The sequence below is a fragment of the Amphibalanus amphitrite genome, unplaced genomic scaffold (assembly GCF_019059575.1).
Source record: "Amphibalanus amphitrite isolate SeventyFive unplaced genomic scaffold, NRLGWU_Aamphi_draft 000336F_arrow, whole genome shotgun sequence".
In the NCBI taxonomy this organism is placed as follows: Eukaryota; Metazoa; Arthropoda; class Thecostraca; order Balanomorpha; family Balanidae; genus Amphibalanus; species Amphibalanus amphitrite.
In genome coordinates, this window is record NW_024881831.1 from 305,702 (window position 1) to 323,671 (window position 17,970).

Here is a 17,970-nt window from a genome sequence, read left to right on the forward strand (position 1 = left end):
TACCGCAACCATTCCTTATTGTGTGTGGACTCGGCCTTAAGTGACCGAGCCAAGAGTGGTACTTACCATGATAATGTTCTTAAGTTGCCTTGGAATGCTGGTAGCCATTCAGAATGTATTTATAGTTCCCTTTATACATAATAAATGCAACTCGAAATCTCCTGCTGAGGAGCACCAGCCGTCACAAAGTCAACGACCGTCGCCGGCTAGTCACGTGACCTCTGATGGATACTTGGCATTCAGTCATTTGACCGCCGTTCCGATCATTGATATGCTGCCCGCTCGCCTTAGCAGAAGGCCTGACGTGTCGTTGAGCTCAGCTTCTCTGCGTCCCGTGTTTCAGCCCTAAGGGACGAATTTCGTAGGTGGCCACGTCCATCCAAGGCCACACAAGGCGGCGACGTGGTGCTCCGATGTGACCCTCCCAGAGGTCACCCAGAGGTCACCGTACGGTGGCTGAGGAACGGTGAACCGCTCGTGATGAACGACAGGTGAGCTAAAACTTCCATCTATTGATATAGAGGTAAAACATTGGAAATCGACTATATTGCACCATGTTACAATCTCTATTATGAAATAATGTTGTGCGGTGTGCCATATTTTCCCACATGTCGCATGCCATATTTCAAGTCATATTCCCCTGTCATACTATTGGACGAGTGCCCTAGTGGTTGACTTCCATTGTTGTAAGATTTATCCCTGCTGTCCTGTCATTATGTAACTGCCATTTTCTTGGCCTTCGGAGGCCATTCTCAAGGACAATATCAATCGACTGACGATGCCATAAGCTTGTGAACTGTACATCAGCATTGGAGCTGAAGCTTCAAGTGTTCTCCTCCATCCAGTCTAACCATTCGATTCGACACCTCCTCTCAATCTCGTGGCAGACTGAGAATGGAGCGATTCGACCTGCACATAGCGAGCGTGCAGCGTTCGGACGCTGGAGACTACGTCTGCCAGGCCTCCAACGTGCTGGGGGTGCGCCGGTCACGGCCAGCGCAGCTCACCGTTCTAGGTATGTCTAATCTCAAATACTGAATGTGGGGTCATGTGATGTGCAAATGTATTTTGTATAAGGATAACCTTGACTAATACATATGTTTGTCTTGCTGATTTGCTAACATCTCTGGGTAGGATTATCACGTATTTATATCACATCGAACATTTTAGTGTATTGTATTACCTAAACTATTTCGCCGTATATGTCATAATCTAAGTCTATTGATTAATTGCTAAATGTTAGTATCAATTTTGTAACCTAGCTTTATCGATCACAACACAAAAAAAACGAGCAGAAATATATCCATTGCACAACTGCACACCTGTATACCATCAAGCCGGATTTTTTATTTGGCTGACCAGTCGCGTTTTTCTCTGACCGCTTTTTCACTCGACCCGGCAGAGTATTTCACTGCCCGCCCGGTCGAGTGTTGCCGGTCAGTTGAGAGACAGTGAGTGTGCTCTGTTCTTTGTCCATCGACAGGCGCCGATAGATTCGACGGCCAATTGGATCTGGGCGCTAACCGAATGTCGGGGCGTCAGTCTAGACAGCGGATTGCCACCCAGCCGATCCGATAGATGTTATTAGAGTCTTAAAATGCGGAACAGTTCTTGGCGATAACAGACAGAAAAACATAACACTCCAATATTTTCCCCACTATCTCGTGTAACAAGCTTTACCAAAATCGGCTTAGCAATTCATTTTTTTTTTTCGTGTGGGACAAAGAAAGTCTGAAAATTGCATTGTCCCAGTTATGTCATATTCATTCTCCAAAAATGCTATGCAGACAAGGCACGCGTTTTTTATGACTGTCATACAAGCAACCACACACACTATACTATTTTGGAGAACCACATTCACACATACTAAGTATGCGCATTGCCTATCGTTATTCCCAGTGAGTCCGTACTTTGTCCTGCGGCCGTCTCCCGGGCTCGGGCTGGCCGGAGGCTCCCTGCTGTTACCCTGTCGTGTCGGTGGAACACCCCAGCCAAGGGTCCACTGGCGACGTCTCAACGGAGCGCTACCCGTCGGTCGGCTCCACTACACCGAGGTAAGGAGAGATCCGCTCCTACCCCACTCAGTAAAAAAAAAAAAACAGATTCATTGAAACCTTGAAAAAGTGTTTCAAAATTAGAATTTAATGGTCATTTGGAATGACTAGCGTATTATCCCGCATGATACGGCCAACGCCCAACGGTTTATCCGTCATTGTAATTTGAAACTCTGTTTCTGCAGGACAACAGTATGCGGATAGACGGCCTACAACCGTCGGACGCTGGTCAGTACAGCTGCGAGGCGGAGAACGAGGCGGGACGCATTTCAGCACCAACCACAGTCAACGTACATGGTAAGATGGCGGTCTGGGGAGCGTCACTCGGAGAAAAACGGAATGGCTTAGATACTTACCTTGGAATAGCTAACGCTTATGAATGGCTTAGTCTATGTAGCTGCCGCAGGATGATAAGCTGCTGTGTGGGAGGAAGTGTTTTGCGCATTCTAGGAAAGGAGCGTTGTAAATTCTGAAAAGAAGCAGACACGATAGTTACATTACAATTACAGCATTATCAAGTAGCGGTATCACCAATTATTCCGTATGTTAGTTATCAAGGTTCAGTTTTGTAAGCTTGTTTTTTTTTTATTCGTAATATCCTTTCCGACTGTTCTGTATTCCTGATTACTTGATTACGAGTCCCGTCTCACAAGCCTTTCCTTCCAATTCCACGTCCCATATGGCAGTCTGCCTCTAATTCAGTATCCCTTTTACTGTGCCTGTTCCTCCATTCACTGCTCCGTTCGCCGACCACGGGCGTTCTTCCAATGCAGTGTCTCCCAGTGTGGACGCGCCGGCCCAGAAGTCGGTGCGGCTCGGCTCGGCGGCGGCGCTCAAGTGCCAGGTCAGGGGTCACCCGGTGCCGCGGGGTGTCTGGTGGAAGGAGGCCAGCTTCGACCCGCTCCTCGCCGATCAGGTGAGGTGACTGGGCACGGACTAGGCTGAACTTTCTCCGGCGCTCACAGCCAGACGCTGAGCCGGTAGAAATGAGGTGGATTTGATTAAATCTATCAAATCCGGCAGTAATAAATGCAATGTAGCCGAAGATATTGAGCAAATAATTGGCAAAGAATCAATAGTGCTTGTTGCTTCTTCCAAGCCTGCTTTGGTCGCCAGTGTTGAACTTCGGCTGGATGCTGTTCCGCACGACAAAGGTGCATTGCGGTACAGCCTACCAGCTCAGGGCTTTTGTGTGCTGCCATCTAGCGTCTGTGAGTGAAGGCAATCTGGTTCGGACCGGCAGGGTGAAGCGAAAAAAACATTGCACTCTATAAATACAGAACTTCAACTTAAAGCAATGCTTATTGCTTGGGATGTTTTCAATTACCAACGTTTATTTCAAATATTAACTACATTATTGAAAATTATAGCGGCATTGGCTGCACTCGGGAATGGCGCAGCGGGGCCGACTGGGACGCTGATTGAGATTGACGCGGCATTTGTTTTTCAGGAGCGGGATCGCATTACGACGTCCATTCAGAACGACCTGTACATTTCGCCGGTGACGTCTGCTGACCTGGGCTGGTGGGTGTGCGCGGCCACCAGTGCCGCCGGCTCGGTGGCCAGCAGAGTGCTGCTCCACACCGGGCCCAAGCCCGCCGACCACGAGGTCAAGGTCACACCCAGCAGCCTGCACAGCGAGCTGGTGCACCTAGAGGAGGTCAAGGTCACCGGACAGCACTCCGTACGGCTGACCTGGAAGGTAAGGATCGAGGGCGAGCTCAGGCATAAGTTAGACCAGACCGGTATTTAGACACTTCCTACTTCAACCGGGTGTCCCCCCAACCAAGGTGTTCCGCTTCGGTCGAGGATTACCTCTTACAAACATTCTAGTGTCCAGTCGATCTCGTCAGCTGAAAAGCATTATTTATCAATGGATTCGATGCACTCTTATAGTGATGTGCTACCATGACTCCCACAATCCGTCCGAAGCCATCTGTATGTCAGACAGAGAAGAAACTCCTTTCGATTTTAAAAAGAACACATGCTCGTCTGGGTCAACATGGCGGAGTCTTTGATGAAAATGCTGTTTGACGATCGAGCAAACAAACGAAAGTCGCATTCGATGTCGCGTGACGGTTACAGGTTTTTTTATTGCATCAAATTGCAACTGGATTGACGGGGCCGATCGAACAGCCAAACTAGAAATATGACATACTTTGTGCTGTCTGTCCGAGTATTTTTAAAATTGCACGCAATACCAGTAAAGGAATTGCTGCTGCAGCGCATCTACAGAGCTTTTGCCTCAAGATGTTACAAAGGTTATCATTTTTAATTTAGATTTATTGTCTTCAAAACTCTTTTCGATCGTAATTCAGCACAGCCGTCAGTCATAACTCAATCGATGGTAGCGCGTGTGGGGGGTGGCAAGTCGTAAAGGCAACAATAATGATGTGGGCTTTATAATAAATAAAAATGCCCTTAAAAGCAAGCTGCCAATGAAACATGACTAAACCGACGTTATATTTTGCATCGCTTCACTACAAAAGCACTTTATGACTGAATGCAGCAAGTTTTCTTTATGTAATCAAAGGAAACCCGTCAAAGAGACTTCATTTAAAATCTTGCCCTTACAGCCCTTTTGTAGCAAACACAATACTTCAAAAAGATTCTTTTGCTTGGAAGCCTTTCCTCACACCGAAGAGCTTGCGTTTGTTTTGTCAACACCAACAAAGAAGCGTGGAAGCCCTGCAAAGGGTAGTCGTTACAGTTTTTTTTTAATATTTAATTGATATACATATGTAAAGCATGCTTGCATAACACAAAGCTTGGTCACACTTACAAGCCACACGTTTAAAAACCTCGCATTCAGATGCAAATTAGAATTGCCTGTGTCGTTACTCGTTAGAAGCCACGCAGATTAATTATATTCCACAGATCGTTATTTATATGCATTATATGCTCTGACATTTTTTTCTCTCCTCTCTGGACAGACCTCTGACCGGCGGCCAGTGGACGGGTTCTACATCTGCTACATCCTGCTACCCCCGGCCGATGGCGAGGTCGCGGCCCCCTCCCAGCGTTCCCGCGTCGCTCCGGGTGACACCCAGCTCCGCCGAGTGACCGTGCTGAACGGAGGAGCCGAGAGCTACGAGCTGACGGGGCTGCGAGCCGGAGCTGCCTACCAGCTGTTCCTGGTGCCGTTCAGAGCGGGTCGAGAGGGCCGCCTCAGCCGCCTGAGGGAGGTGCGGCTGCCCGAGGCAGGTCAGTGCTGGGGAACGGAGGGGACAAGGGGCAGCAGGGGTCAGGAGGGGTCAGGGTGGGACAGGAGTGGACAGGAGACGGGATAGGTAGGGGAAAGGAGTGGACAGGAGACGGAATAGGTAGGGGACAAGAGGGTCACTTTAGCCGCCTTTGAGAAGTGCGGCTACCTGAACTGGGCAGGAATGTAAACAGTTTCTGAACAATAGCACAACGTGTTTATATGTGACCTTAGCTGAACGTCGTTCATGTTGACGGAAGGCAGCACTTTGACGTCGCTTGGCGCTAACCTTTGATCTTCGACATTGCACTTTGATCTGTCAATGGTAGGTATACGATCACTGAGACATAATTCGCCACCTAAAACGATATTATTTTATTGTTTATTATAAGTCGATTGATGCATTGCTGTATTCTGACGTCTCATCAGATTATCAAGCAAACAGATGTTTTGCACTTTGAAGAATACATTTATAGTTTCCTCGATACCCGCATGAATGCGTAGGCACATATATCCATAGTAAAAAAACAGGTGCCAATGGAAAGAGAATCTCGCATCAGTTAGCCGCATTATCTACAACTGTGCGGAGAGTGCTGGCCTGTGTCGACCTTTGTCTCTAATTTGCGCACCATTAACGCTGGCACTGGATCCGTACCTGTGCTGACGTCAGAGTGACGTCACCAACCGCCTCCGCCGGGCTTCTATAGGCTAGCGTCCGCGTAAGAAGCCGTTGCGACCTAGGGATACCATGCTACTTGTGTTACCATGTCACTGCTCGTAAATGTATGCGAGTCGGGCAGGGCAATATACCAATCAGATGGCTTCTCGAATGACGCACAAACGCACATACACCCCCTCGCGAACGTCCAGTCCACTCACCTGTGCCACGTTATCTGCGGTGACATCACTGTATGACGTCATCCACCGCGTCTTCTCTCCTCTCGTCTCGGTCGATAGCCATACTTGAGTTCCGTGCGCCGCCCCGGTCGGCCGGCCGTCCCATAACCGGTGGCGGAGAGGGGGCGAGACGGACCGAGATCATCAAAGTTTACGGGCGCTGCCGCCGCACACGGCTTGGCCATTCATCGCGACGTGTGCCGGTGCGCCCCCGGGGCGGGGCGGGGAGGGGAGTGAGAGAAGTGGGAAGGACGGACGGAGGCACTGGAGGCTCGCGAATGTGAAGATAGTGAAGGTCTGGAATTTGGAAACTGAGCCGGAACTTTATATTTTGTCGGCGGCGCGAGACGGCTCAGGGCACGCGAAGGATACGGCGATCTGCTGGTCAAATTATTTAATTCCGAGATGGAACGGAGGTGAAATACGTTACGAAGAGGCCACATCGTTCTAGTTATTTCTAAGGAAGCACTCCTTATACTCCTTACGACTTACACCAAGTGTATCGTTTTCGTTTCTCTGTTTTAATATTCCATTCGCCACATCCACCTGATTATCCAATACATGTTTCCCCGGCGAGCTGTCAAAGTATCAATGTATAATATATCCACGGTGTCTCAATTATTGAGACTCAATTGCATCACACCCACGATGCCTACTCATCTCCACAACCATAGGTATGAGCTATAGTGGCTGTAACAGCGCCTGTCTAGTTGAACACTGCATCATGTGCTTTCTTTGGGAAGTATTGTTGACTCAGATGAGTTATTTCGTGGTATCATACGAACCAGCTCTTTGTCGTCTGTTCCATCACTAATTACTGGTTTTATGCCTCCAATGTACAGTTGACTACAGAATGATGTTCTGCGCCTAAGAAGCTATCAATGGACTGGAACGCGCTAAATTGTTCCGCGTATCATGCGGAACATGATATGTCTATGGTGAGCACTGTGCATTGGCTCACATAATTCATCTGTATCACTCAGCCCTTGTGGTGCGGCACAGCCTACCACTCCAGGCAACTGATTGCCCGTGTGAAAAGTGGAGCATCATTCTGAAGTCAACTGTATTTTAAAATCAGACTAAAGGCAAACACTCGTAACTATTGTTACCCGCGATACCGGCACTAATAGCTGAAAGACTAGAGCTGAAAGACAAATAGCCATATTGTTATCGTGCTCCTGGTTATCTCCCTGACAAATAGACCGATGTATCGTCCCCGTGGCATCTCCCATACCAAAAGACCAGTGTATCATTCCCCTTGTTTTCTCACTGGGGAGCAGACATATCGCTCTGCGTGCAGTATCTTTCCCTGGCCGGCTGCTGCGCGCAAGAAGCGAAATTGGCGTGGCTGGAGGAGGGACAGAGAATGAGCGAGCTGTCCCCAGTGAGACGCCGGCCGCGCAGCGCCGCTCGTGCCAAACGAGCTGTGTCGCGGATCAGCACCAGACAAAAAGCAAAAAGAATCATCAGCGCAGATACGACGGCACAAGATAGATGAAGAGACCCTCCGGCTGATGACTCGAGAAACAACTCTGTCCACCGAGTCTTATTGAGCCACGCGGGGCTAACCACTTCAGGTTTAACTCGAACAAAAACACCACGCAGAATGTACGGTGTTCACATTTCTCTGAAGTCTGTTATCGATTCGCTCGCTGATGACGGCGGCCTAATTGGCCCGGCTGACTGACTGAGTTTGAATGACAAAAGTCACGCCATCCACGCCGACGACCTGGCCGTGAGCAGAATTTCACTCACCGTCCCAACTGTTGGAACAGGTCGCCGGAGTGAGTCATGACACGGCAGTCCTGGTGGTCATATCTGGCGGTCACTCGCCACTCCACCTGGGCTATTGACCGGCGGACCAGGTGCCAGCTGCCGGCGGTTATTTGCAGCATCGTTATCGGACCAGTGACCCCTGACGGGCGGCCGCGGGCGGCTGATCAACGCTTCGTGGCCCACCTGTGAGCTCTGACCGGGTCCGTAAACCACTCGTCCGGTGGTATCGCAGTCAATCCCCGTCCACGGCGGATGCACCCGCCAGCCGCCGCGCCAGTCCGTCGATCCCCCGCGGTCGGACGGGCTGCCAGCCGCAATAACACGGCTCGGCTAACGGCGTCGGTCAGCTCACGTTCGCTCCCATCTGCCAGACGGAATGCCGATATCGGCCGTTGAGCGGCAGCCCCTCCCTCCCCGTCCGGCGCTCTCGCGGTATATCCCGCTCCCGCACCCGCCGCTGCACCCACTCGGCGGCACCCATGGGGCGCCGCCCGTGGCCGCCGGAGCGCCGGCTGATCGGCTATAATGCGGCGATCAGGCGAGCACCGTCTCGGGAATACGGCTCCTCTTTGTCGCCGCTCGACTGGGGAGCTGCTCGCCACTGAGCGGCGGATGGCGGCGGCGGCGGCGGGGGCGGGGGCGGCCGATTACCGCCGAGGAAAACATCGGCCAGTGAGCTTTGTCCGGCGGTGGCCACTCGCCGCGATATTGCTACTTGACGCCGCCAGGCACGGAGCGATGACCATTCCAACGGCAGCGCCAAAGGTGCCACGGCGACGCTCAACGGCTGGTGGGGTTAAATCAGCGGCCGATCTGAATGTGGTGCAACTAATGCTCGCTCTCAGAAATGGCAGCAACTGAAGCAACAGGCCAGTGCGAATATTTGGCTTATATCATTTATTGAAGTGGTTCATAAAAAATTGCTGACCGTCTATGGGATTGGCATATTACACTATGCAACAAAAATTGAAAGATTTTCTGATCCTGGAAAGCGACCAAATTTTTCTTATTCATTGGGTCCTATCATAACCGAAATGGGCATTTGTTTTGATCTGAAAATGCTTTTCCGGTTTTCAGAGACGATTTTCGATTTTTGGCCCCGAAATTCGGTTTTTGGCCCACCGTGTCCGGTGTAATTGAGTAATCGACTCGCGGTAACTTTCACCGCCTTTCCTATGCCACAAGCTTTCGAATGATATCCGTTTTTGCATATTTGCGTGTAAAAATAACGTCATAAATCTATGCTAAAGTAAGAAAATGTTGAAATTTTGTAAAAAAATTTACATTTTTTTTCGATTTCATTTCAAAATAGAGAAAAAACTAAAGGCCCTATCAAAATTCTGAGCCCAGTCCCTTGAAGAGCATTCAATTTCCGTTCGGAAGGTACTATTTTAGTGCATTTTATCGGTTTACTGTGCCGTCCAGATTGAGTTAACCTAAACACATATCCTAGGTCATATCACATAGCATTAACCTGATAACGTATGTTAACGCCATAGGGTCAACGAGGGGTCAACTGAGGTCATGTTGTTGACCCCTTGTGACCTCGGGTCACACACAGGAACTTACTTTTGAGCAGTCCTGTCGCTCAGAATCTTGATCTGTACCTCCATTTGTTAGAATGATTCTTCATGCACTGAACACATATTGTCATGGAAATGGCTGGGGGCCCGTTTTTCAAGTGACTCAATCTGGACGCCACAGTAAACCGATAAAATGCTCTAAAATAATACCTTCCGAACGGAAATTGAATGCTCTTCAAGGAACTGGGCTCAGAATTTTGATAGAGCCTTAAGTTTTTTCTCTATTTTGAAATGAAATCGAAAAAAATGTCAAATTTTTACAAAATTTCAACATTTTCTTACTTTAGCATAGATTTATGACGTTATTTTTACAAGCAAATATGCAAAAACGGATATCATTCGAAAGCTTGTGGCATAGGAAAGGCGATGAAAGTTACCGCGAGTCGATTACTCAATTACACCGGACACGGTGGGCCAAAAACCGAATTTCGGGGCCAAAAATCGAAAATCGTCTCTGAAAACCGGAAAAGCATTTTCAGATCAAAACAAATGCCCATTTCGGTTATAATGAGATCCAATGAGTCCAAAAAAATCGGTCGTTACTCAGGAACAAAATGACTGTTGCATAGTGTTATTGGGGCGTTACCATGTACCTGGTGCTTTTTCTTTGTATCATTTTTACCACCATATAAATGCTTGGCTTTTTCAGCGCATGTTTTTTATCATGTTTCACATGGACGCAAGGCCGCGGAAACATAGCCCAGACCATATCTATAAGAATCTTGGCCCAGACGAGAAAACGATGACTTCTTGAATTAGGCTTAGGCGTACCTATAAATAGCTATGGTGTTTCCTGCTTACATGTCGATTGACGATTTTTTACAATTACACACATGAGTCAAATAGCGTTTCACCCAACAACTTTTATTGACTTTGAATGACATGCGTAGGACCTAGGCTAGGCACATCCCAAACAAACTCACTTGCCGAAATCCACCCCGCCCGCATGCCGTGCAGACAGACCCCGGCTGTTAAATGACGAGTCCGTTTCCATCAGCGCCGGCGCCGTGGCCGGACAGTTTCAGTTGGACGCTCAGCGAAAATAACAGCCGTCTAATCGAGTTATGGTAATCAGGCGCACCCTTTACCGGCCGGTAAATGCTACCGCCGGGACGTGCCTGGCGGGCACTCGTCTCGGGCCGGCCGCGTCGCGCGCGCCGAGTCCGACGAGCGGGCTCGTTATGGATGCTGCTCGGGCCCACGGTCCCAGTGGAGCCGCTCATGAGCAGCCACTTTCTATGAATAATTATTAGGTGCCGAGTTGTGAGGATCGAAGTTTTCCATTAAACTCGAAAGTGGTGACCGTAGAATGGAGTCATCGGGCCGCGATAGCACCGCTCTATAGGCATCAGCCGGAAGGCGCTCATTGAAAGAGGATGTTCGACCTTCGTGCAGGTCAATGTCTACATTTCCATATAAAGAGGATCACTAAATAGGGGCTGATTTACGTGATGATAGCAGACTTCTGAAGATGGTATGAATTACAGGCTAGGCAATAATTAAAACTTTATAGTTTATACCCTCACAAAATATCTCGCTTTTAGTGATATGCCTATTGATTCACCAATGCATCGCTAGGTCTTATTTTTAGTTTCATCATATGATTGTAGTTCGGCTGTATCTTTCCCATGGGCTGTTCAAGTAATATGTACCTATACTTACGCGCAAAACTAAACTAAACTACGCGTCAATTTTATGACAAGACTGCAATTATTACAGGTGACCGTAGAACTAAATTGCCCGTTGGTACTAAATTGAAATAAACAATAAACAATAAACCATAAACTTACTTTTTGAACTTCCCGGTTATTCCAACGGGTTTTCGGTAACTCATAAATACTCTATGTGCATTGACATTCCGATAATAATCCAAAACATCAAACTGCTGACGTCAACACTCACCTTGCCTCCCTGGGGCGATGTTCCATTGAATTCAGCGGTCGGAGCACTCAGCAATTCATACCCTGCCGATCGCTGACCGTTATCTCTGATTGCCACGGCCAAATCAAGTCGTAATAGCCTGTCATGCCCAGTGAGCGCACAATACGGCACATTTGCGGGCGGGTGATTGCAACAACGACGACCAATGGATCAGTTGGCTGCCGTTACTGCCCTCCGGCCCGTATCCGTCAGTTCGGCCCGATTGCCCGACGTGAGATCGATTCCCATCACAGGTCCGCCTTTGGTTCGTTCGCAGTGCCGTCGGCGGCGCCTGGAAACCTGACGGTGACCTTCACCGGTTCGGAGACGGTGATCGCCTGGTCACAGCTGCCGCCCGAGGTCACCAACGGACGGGTCACCGGGTATGCGGTGACGGTGCGCTCTGCGGACCGGGAGACAGCCGCTCTGGAGTCCTCCTCGGCCTCTGCCTCGTCCGCTGGGAGTTTCACAGGCTCCGCGGACCCCTCGGCGACCGACACGGAGCGCACATACCACGTGACCCAGCGGCGGCTGGCGCTGGCCGGTCGTCGCGCTCATCTACGGGTTCGAGTGGCCGCAGTAACCGCCGCCGGCCGCGGCCCCTTCTCGGCCTGGTGGAGACCTGACGCCGGCACCGGCACCGACACCAGCCCCGGAGACGGCGGCGATGACGTCCGTGACGGTGCCGGTGACGGAGGAGCGGCGGTGACAGACCCCCCGCTGACGGTGACGGCCACTGTGCCGCGTCACGTGACGGTCAGACACATGCCCACGTGGCTGGTGGCGGCGCTGTGCTGTGTGGGCCTGTTCGCGCTGGGAGCGGGCGTCCTGGCGCTCCACTGCCACCGGCTCAGGAAGAAACAGAGTGTGCTCGCAGGAACCACGCGTGAGTGAACACAGCTGGGTTTGAGACGCACCTGCGCTGGACACTGTTTTATAGTTTTATTTTATATTTTATCTTATTTTTATTTCATTTTTTATTTATGCTTAGTCAAAAGCATGTTCACCTAATTAGAATAGTATACCGTTCTTTACCGTTTATCACCGTTCGATCAATCATTCAGCATAAAATGATCCTGACTTGTCTGCTACATGCTTTAAATAACTTTCAATTTAGCAGGCATGATTGTCCGTTTATCGAAACGTTACACGTGTTTGTGTTTAGTGATCAATGCCCAAAACTTCGACTAGTGCAGCGTAAAGCGTTTAAGTGCGTTTAGGTTCCAATTGCAAAACAGCATTTGTAAGAAAATCAGGTGTAATGTATGATTATCGGCAGACAAGGAGAGTCAAGTGGTTAAGAAACCAGGAACCAGGAAACTATCATTAAAATGTCAGCGTTTTGAGCCTTCGCTCCCATTTAAACATTTTGATAATGGGTAGCTTAGACACTCCTTGGAATGAAGTCCTTCAGATAATGGCTTTAAGGCGTTCACGGGGAGCAGGTGTTTGGTGTGCTCCCATGGCTGAGCTCCTGTTGAAGAGCCGATATAAAATAGCTTTATAGTAGCAACTAATGGGTCTGTTAACGCCACGGTAAGCCCATTCAATCGCATCCCTGCGTGTTGCGTTATCACCATTAAACACCATTCAAACATTTCGCCGCACTGCCATTTGGCCCTGACTTTCGCATCGCCTCCCCCATCCGCCTCTATTCCATCCGAGCAGCGACGGGCCAATTTTGCGCCTTTTTCCAACAAATCACCGTCGGGGTGGCGATCGACGATTTTTAGTCAGCACCTGATCGGCACGCCAGCGCCGAGACCATTTATCATTCAAACAATGGCGTGCGCGCACTCGAATCCATCAATTACAGCTGGTGCCGCAGCCCAATAACCAGGCCGGAGCGCTGTGCTGGGGGACGGCTCACAGGCGGCCGGAGCGAGAGGCGACTCGCCAACAGCGGGCTAGACTCCCGCGGGGACTGCTAACCAGGCTAAGTGGTTGTTTAATGGGTCGATAGTGTCGTGACCTTCCGGCATGGAGACCGCCGTGACCCAGGGTAAACTCTGTGGAGAATGCAAACGTGAAACGCTTTTACGTGCCGTATCTCATGGGTTACCTACCGAAATTTGTCGCGGGATGGCTAAACGTTGATGGTATTCAAGCCGTGAGTTTTGTGGAAACGGGTAAAACAATGCTATTCATCTTCCTTCTAACCATCCATTGTTCATCCTACATTAGCCCATTTTTCATCAATCTCGGGATCTCATTTCCGAGTCGCTGACACGCCCACACCGTTCCCCCACAGCGGAGCTGGCGGACTCGAAGCACCCGCCATCCGTGCAGGGCTTCCCCGCGGACATGAGTCTCAGCCAAAACACGCTCTGGCTCAGGGACGAACTCTTCACCAAGAGCGCCTTCCCCTCTGAGGAGAGAGACTCGAACGTCGACCGGCACCTCTATGTGAACGGTCTGAGTGAGCAGGCGGTGGGTCTGTACGCGAGTGCGCGAGTGGTGGGCTCGCTGAGCTCGGTACAGACCCCGCCCGAGTCGCCCAGACCGGGTCTGCACCGCAGCCTGGGCTCGGCCCGGATGGCCCGCCGGCTGCACAGTCTCGGGGTGCAGGTGAGGAAATGGAACGAAGGAGAGGGGAGAGTAGATGGAGGGTGGTTTTTAGTCGGAGTTGTCGAAATAGAGGATGGGCAGATAGCCAGAAACTGATGATAAAATGTATGCTAAATGCATGAATATATGACAATATTCATGAACATACAAACAATGGTTCCCTAAACTACTGATGGTCATCCATTGTCATTGATAGGACACAGTTATCGTCGTGGGTTTAAGTCGGGTTATATCCATATCTTTTATTTATGCTAATTAATGCTGCATGTTGTTCATCACGTTTATGCTGTGTTCCGTTCCATGTGTCACCGAGTTGCCACCGGTAACTGATAAACGCTCGACATATGTATGCGAACATCCATATCATCACGGCTGACTGCCGGTTCATAGCCGCCGGTTACGATGGTCCGAAGCACGCCCTGGGGCGCTGTTAGAGCCGACCGTTTACGGTGGCTCACAGAGCGCCATGACCCGGCGAGGTCACATGACGCGTCTGCCGGCGACGATGACCCCACCGGGCGCAGTAATCGTCAGTGGCTTCACAGTCATCTACCGACATATGCTCGCCAAATATCCGAGCTCAATTTTCAGCCAGCTCCACTTGTGCCGCCATTTAACAGCATAACTATGTCGGCGGCCATAAGCACCACTTAACGACACCGTTTATCACGGCCAAATCGGTTCGCCGACGGCTGACCTGCCGTGTTTGACTCGGGCGCGCCATTTCAGAGCGCGCGCTCGGCGCTGGGCGTCGCTGGCGCGCCACATTCGCAGCCGGCCAGCCCGCGGCTGCGCCACGACCGCCACCGCGCGCCGCCGCCGTCTCTCTACAGCAGCGGCTCGTACCAAGAGTGCTGCTGCTGCTACGAGTGTGACTACGGCCGGGGCAGGCCGCCGCCGCTGCCGCCAGAGTCGCCCGGTACGACATGGATGGGTCTCTGCGTATGTGTCTGTGTGTATATGTCTGGGAGACGCAGGCCGACGGCTCCGCCGCCAGAGTCACCCGGTAAGGTATATACGGGTCTGTGTCTAGGATCTGTGAGAAAGAGGGCCCTTGAAGTGAGCTTACAGATATATTACCTACTAACGCACAATGGTTGGTAGTTGACGATGCGCTTCTGCATCTGAAAAAGGTGCGCCCAGTCATCGACCAATTAACGATTAGTCGAGAGAGGTCAGTAGCATTCTAATAACATCGAAGATCAATGCATCAGCTCAATGCGATACTAATAGGCTGGGCGCGTTTCGAAAGTCACGACTCGGGTGACCTATGGTAAAACACGGCTCATCCATAACTGGGGGTCAAATACCGGAGACAGCGCTCGCAGGACACCCACCGATCACGCCGTCCCAAACTCGTTCACAAGTATTCCAGTTTCGGTAGTCAATTTCGCGACAAAGTTCCGGGTTCATCACATTCGGGCGAGACATAAGACCGGCTCCCTGAGCTCAGAATATGCAACGGTGCTCGATGAAGTGCCTACCTAGCTACTTCAGGGGATGCACTCTATTCGAGCGTGAAATGAATGGGAGAGAAAGTTTTAATTGGTTGTCCGTAGTTCTGAGATGCACCAGGTAAATGTATGTTAACGATGTTTGGGTCAAGGCGGACGAGTATCGAAGGACCTCGCTGCTGATTCGAGATTGCGATATACTTGGGCACCTTTTCGACTCAAACACCGTACGACTCTGAACTTAGCATTGCCCGTTTATAACAGCTTATTGTTAGCTCAGGTAAAATGAGACGTTCACCGTCTGCTGACTTATTCAATCAATTGGTAAAAGCACGCACCAGGTTTTTGAAGCGTGACTTCGCATCTATCATTTGATTGGCCGGTGATCTCTCAAGAAAGAGAGATCACCTGCCTAGGCTTTGTCCTCTTCAGACCTCAATTTTAGGCGTCTGCCTTTGCTGCCTTCAGAAACACCGCTGCACCTACCAACCGTTCCACCGCCGGCGAACTCTGTCCTATGACGTGTCTCACGCGATCGACCGGTCAATTCCTGATCGTTCCCAGTCACAAAATCACGTCTGAGCATTTTCCGCGCCCTGAAAGATGTTCGTCGTGTGACTAAATTAGCCGCCTGGCCGCGCGGCGTCGCTCAAGTCGGGCATTGATTGGCTCAATTTTCGGTCCAGCTCCGGCGCTGTCTTTGGGGAATTCAGACGTGTGTTGGGCCGATGGGACGAAGAGGGACAAAACTGACTTAGTTATTTATCATTGGACGCCAGGTAGTCAGCCGAGAGTCCAGCCATATTTTCGACGGAGAGATTTCCAGTGAAAATCCGTCTCAGTCATGATAAATGCATATCGATAGCACGCATCCAACTTCCGTAGATATTAATACGTGCACCTGTGAAGATTAAATTTGCTCGGTGTGAATAAACGAAACGCAGGCCTCGGAAAGACCAGTTCTTTTATCAAATTGGAGATCGTTTCATGCGCCGCTGGAATAAGCAGGGGTGCATAAGCACCCCTTTGTGTTAGCACTAACACAAAACAATAGCTAAGGTCGCATCAATGATGCGACGATATGTCCATATGACTGTCTTTCGCCGCTAAACGACCACCCCTTTCCCCTCAGATATCGGCCACAGCGACTGTGACACGGTGTGCAACTGTGAGCTGGAGCGGTCGGCGGCGCGGCGGCGACGACCGCGACCGCGCGGCTCCGGCTCCGGACCGCCCCCGGAGCTCACCTTCGGCTCCGGGTACGGCTCCGGCCCGGCGGTGGATCGGAGCACTCAGCCGTCGCCTCCAACCGCTCCGTACGCGGCAGGGGAGAGCTCCATCAGCGACAGCAGCTCGTCGCTGTACGCCGAGACAGATCTGAACGAGGTGGTCCATTTGGGAGGAGTTGGAGACGAGCCGGAGAGTGCTGCAGAGCTGACGACGTCGGCAGGAGCACCCATAACGCAACAGGTAATGGATCGGATTGAACGTAGTGATGATACTAGCAGATTATCAACCCGAAAAGTAAAGTCCATTTTGAGAGATCGCGACATGGGCTACTGTTTGCCAGCAGCCAGACGTGTCACTGACCGTGACCTTGACCTGTGCCGACAGCAGCGGTCGGCGGCAGCGGGGCCGTGCGGACGACAGCCGGCCAGTCGCACCCATTCTCTCTGCAGTGCCGACTCCGCCTACGGAACACCCGGCCCGAGCCGACACAGCTTCAGTAACGGAGACGGCGGCCGGAGCAACCACAGCTTCGTCGCCACGCCGACAGATGGCAGGGCCGGCGCCAGGCCCGGCCGCCGCCGGCGCAGCGGAGCAGGGAGCAGCGAACAGGTGGCCTACCCTGCAGCATAGGCAACCCTCGGCGGGCCGCGACTTTGTTCCGATTTGGTGGACACAGTGGAACGCGAAGCCAAGTGGTGAATGTCAACTCGAGACATGCTAGACAATGTTTGATCGGTTGGCGTCTTGTTTGTTATTTGCGCTTGATATGGATTTTTGACGGCTTTTTGAGGTTGAGTGATCATCCGACAATCGAAAGCACAATCCGTGCAATACCAAAACTATATCATTAACATATCGAGGCAACAGTAACCGGTACATAACACGCAATCATATCGAATAGAAGACGGGCGGACGTCAGCCGTTGGAGGCGCCGCGGCCATCGGCCATTGCTAATGGAGAGTTGAAGAGTACGAGTACGTCTGTTACCCGCCGTTGCACAGTAGCGCCCCTGAACATACATATCCGTCAGTCGTTAGCCCGTGGTGCGTGTCGTTCCTACGTTTGCAATACGGTTGTGATACATGTAGGGGCGTGAGCGGCGAGCGAGGCGAGTTTGGGACGGTGATTGAGTTTGAGGGCCACTGACTGGATCTGAGTCACCCTCTGTGAGTTTGAGGACCGCTGGTGAGCGATGGAGGCAGCGCTGTTGGCGCGCTGCTACGACAATGTTTTGTAACCTCCGATACCGTTGTACAATACATCCATTTCAGTGAACTTCTTCCAGT

At 50.9% G+C, this 17,970-nt stretch overlaps 1 protein-coding gene across 1 annotated transcript in view; it reads left to right on the forward strand.

Annotated features, from left to right (window-relative positions):
* LOC122388842 overlaps positions 1–17,959 on the forward strand; it is a 52,781-nt gene extending 34,822 nt beyond the window's left edge. Inside the window, exons 4-15 of the mRNA XM_043380301.1 lie at positions 344–491; positions 888–1,015; positions 1,900–2,054; positions 2,240–2,351; positions 2,828–2,970; positions 3,505–3,756; positions 4,988–5,258; positions 11,710–12,318; positions 13,684–14,000; positions 14,730–14,919; positions 16,587–16,924; positions 17,069–17,959. Coding sequence (XP_043236236.1) covers positions 344–491; positions 888–1,015; positions 1,900–2,054; positions 2,240–2,351; positions 2,828–2,970; positions 3,505–3,756; positions 4,988–5,258; positions 11,710–12,318; positions 13,684–14,000; positions 14,730–14,919; positions 16,587–16,924; positions 17,069–17,314 — 2,909 coding nt within the window. The 3' untranslated portion in view covers positions 17,315–17,959. The remainder of the gene's footprint in view (positions 1–343; positions 492–887; positions 1,016–1,899; positions 2,055–2,239; positions 2,352–2,827; positions 2,971–3,504; positions 3,757–4,987; positions 5,259–11,709; positions 12,319–13,683; positions 14,001–14,729; positions 14,920–16,586; positions 16,925–17,068) is intronic.
* Positions 17,960–17,970: the final 11 nt, after the last annotated feature.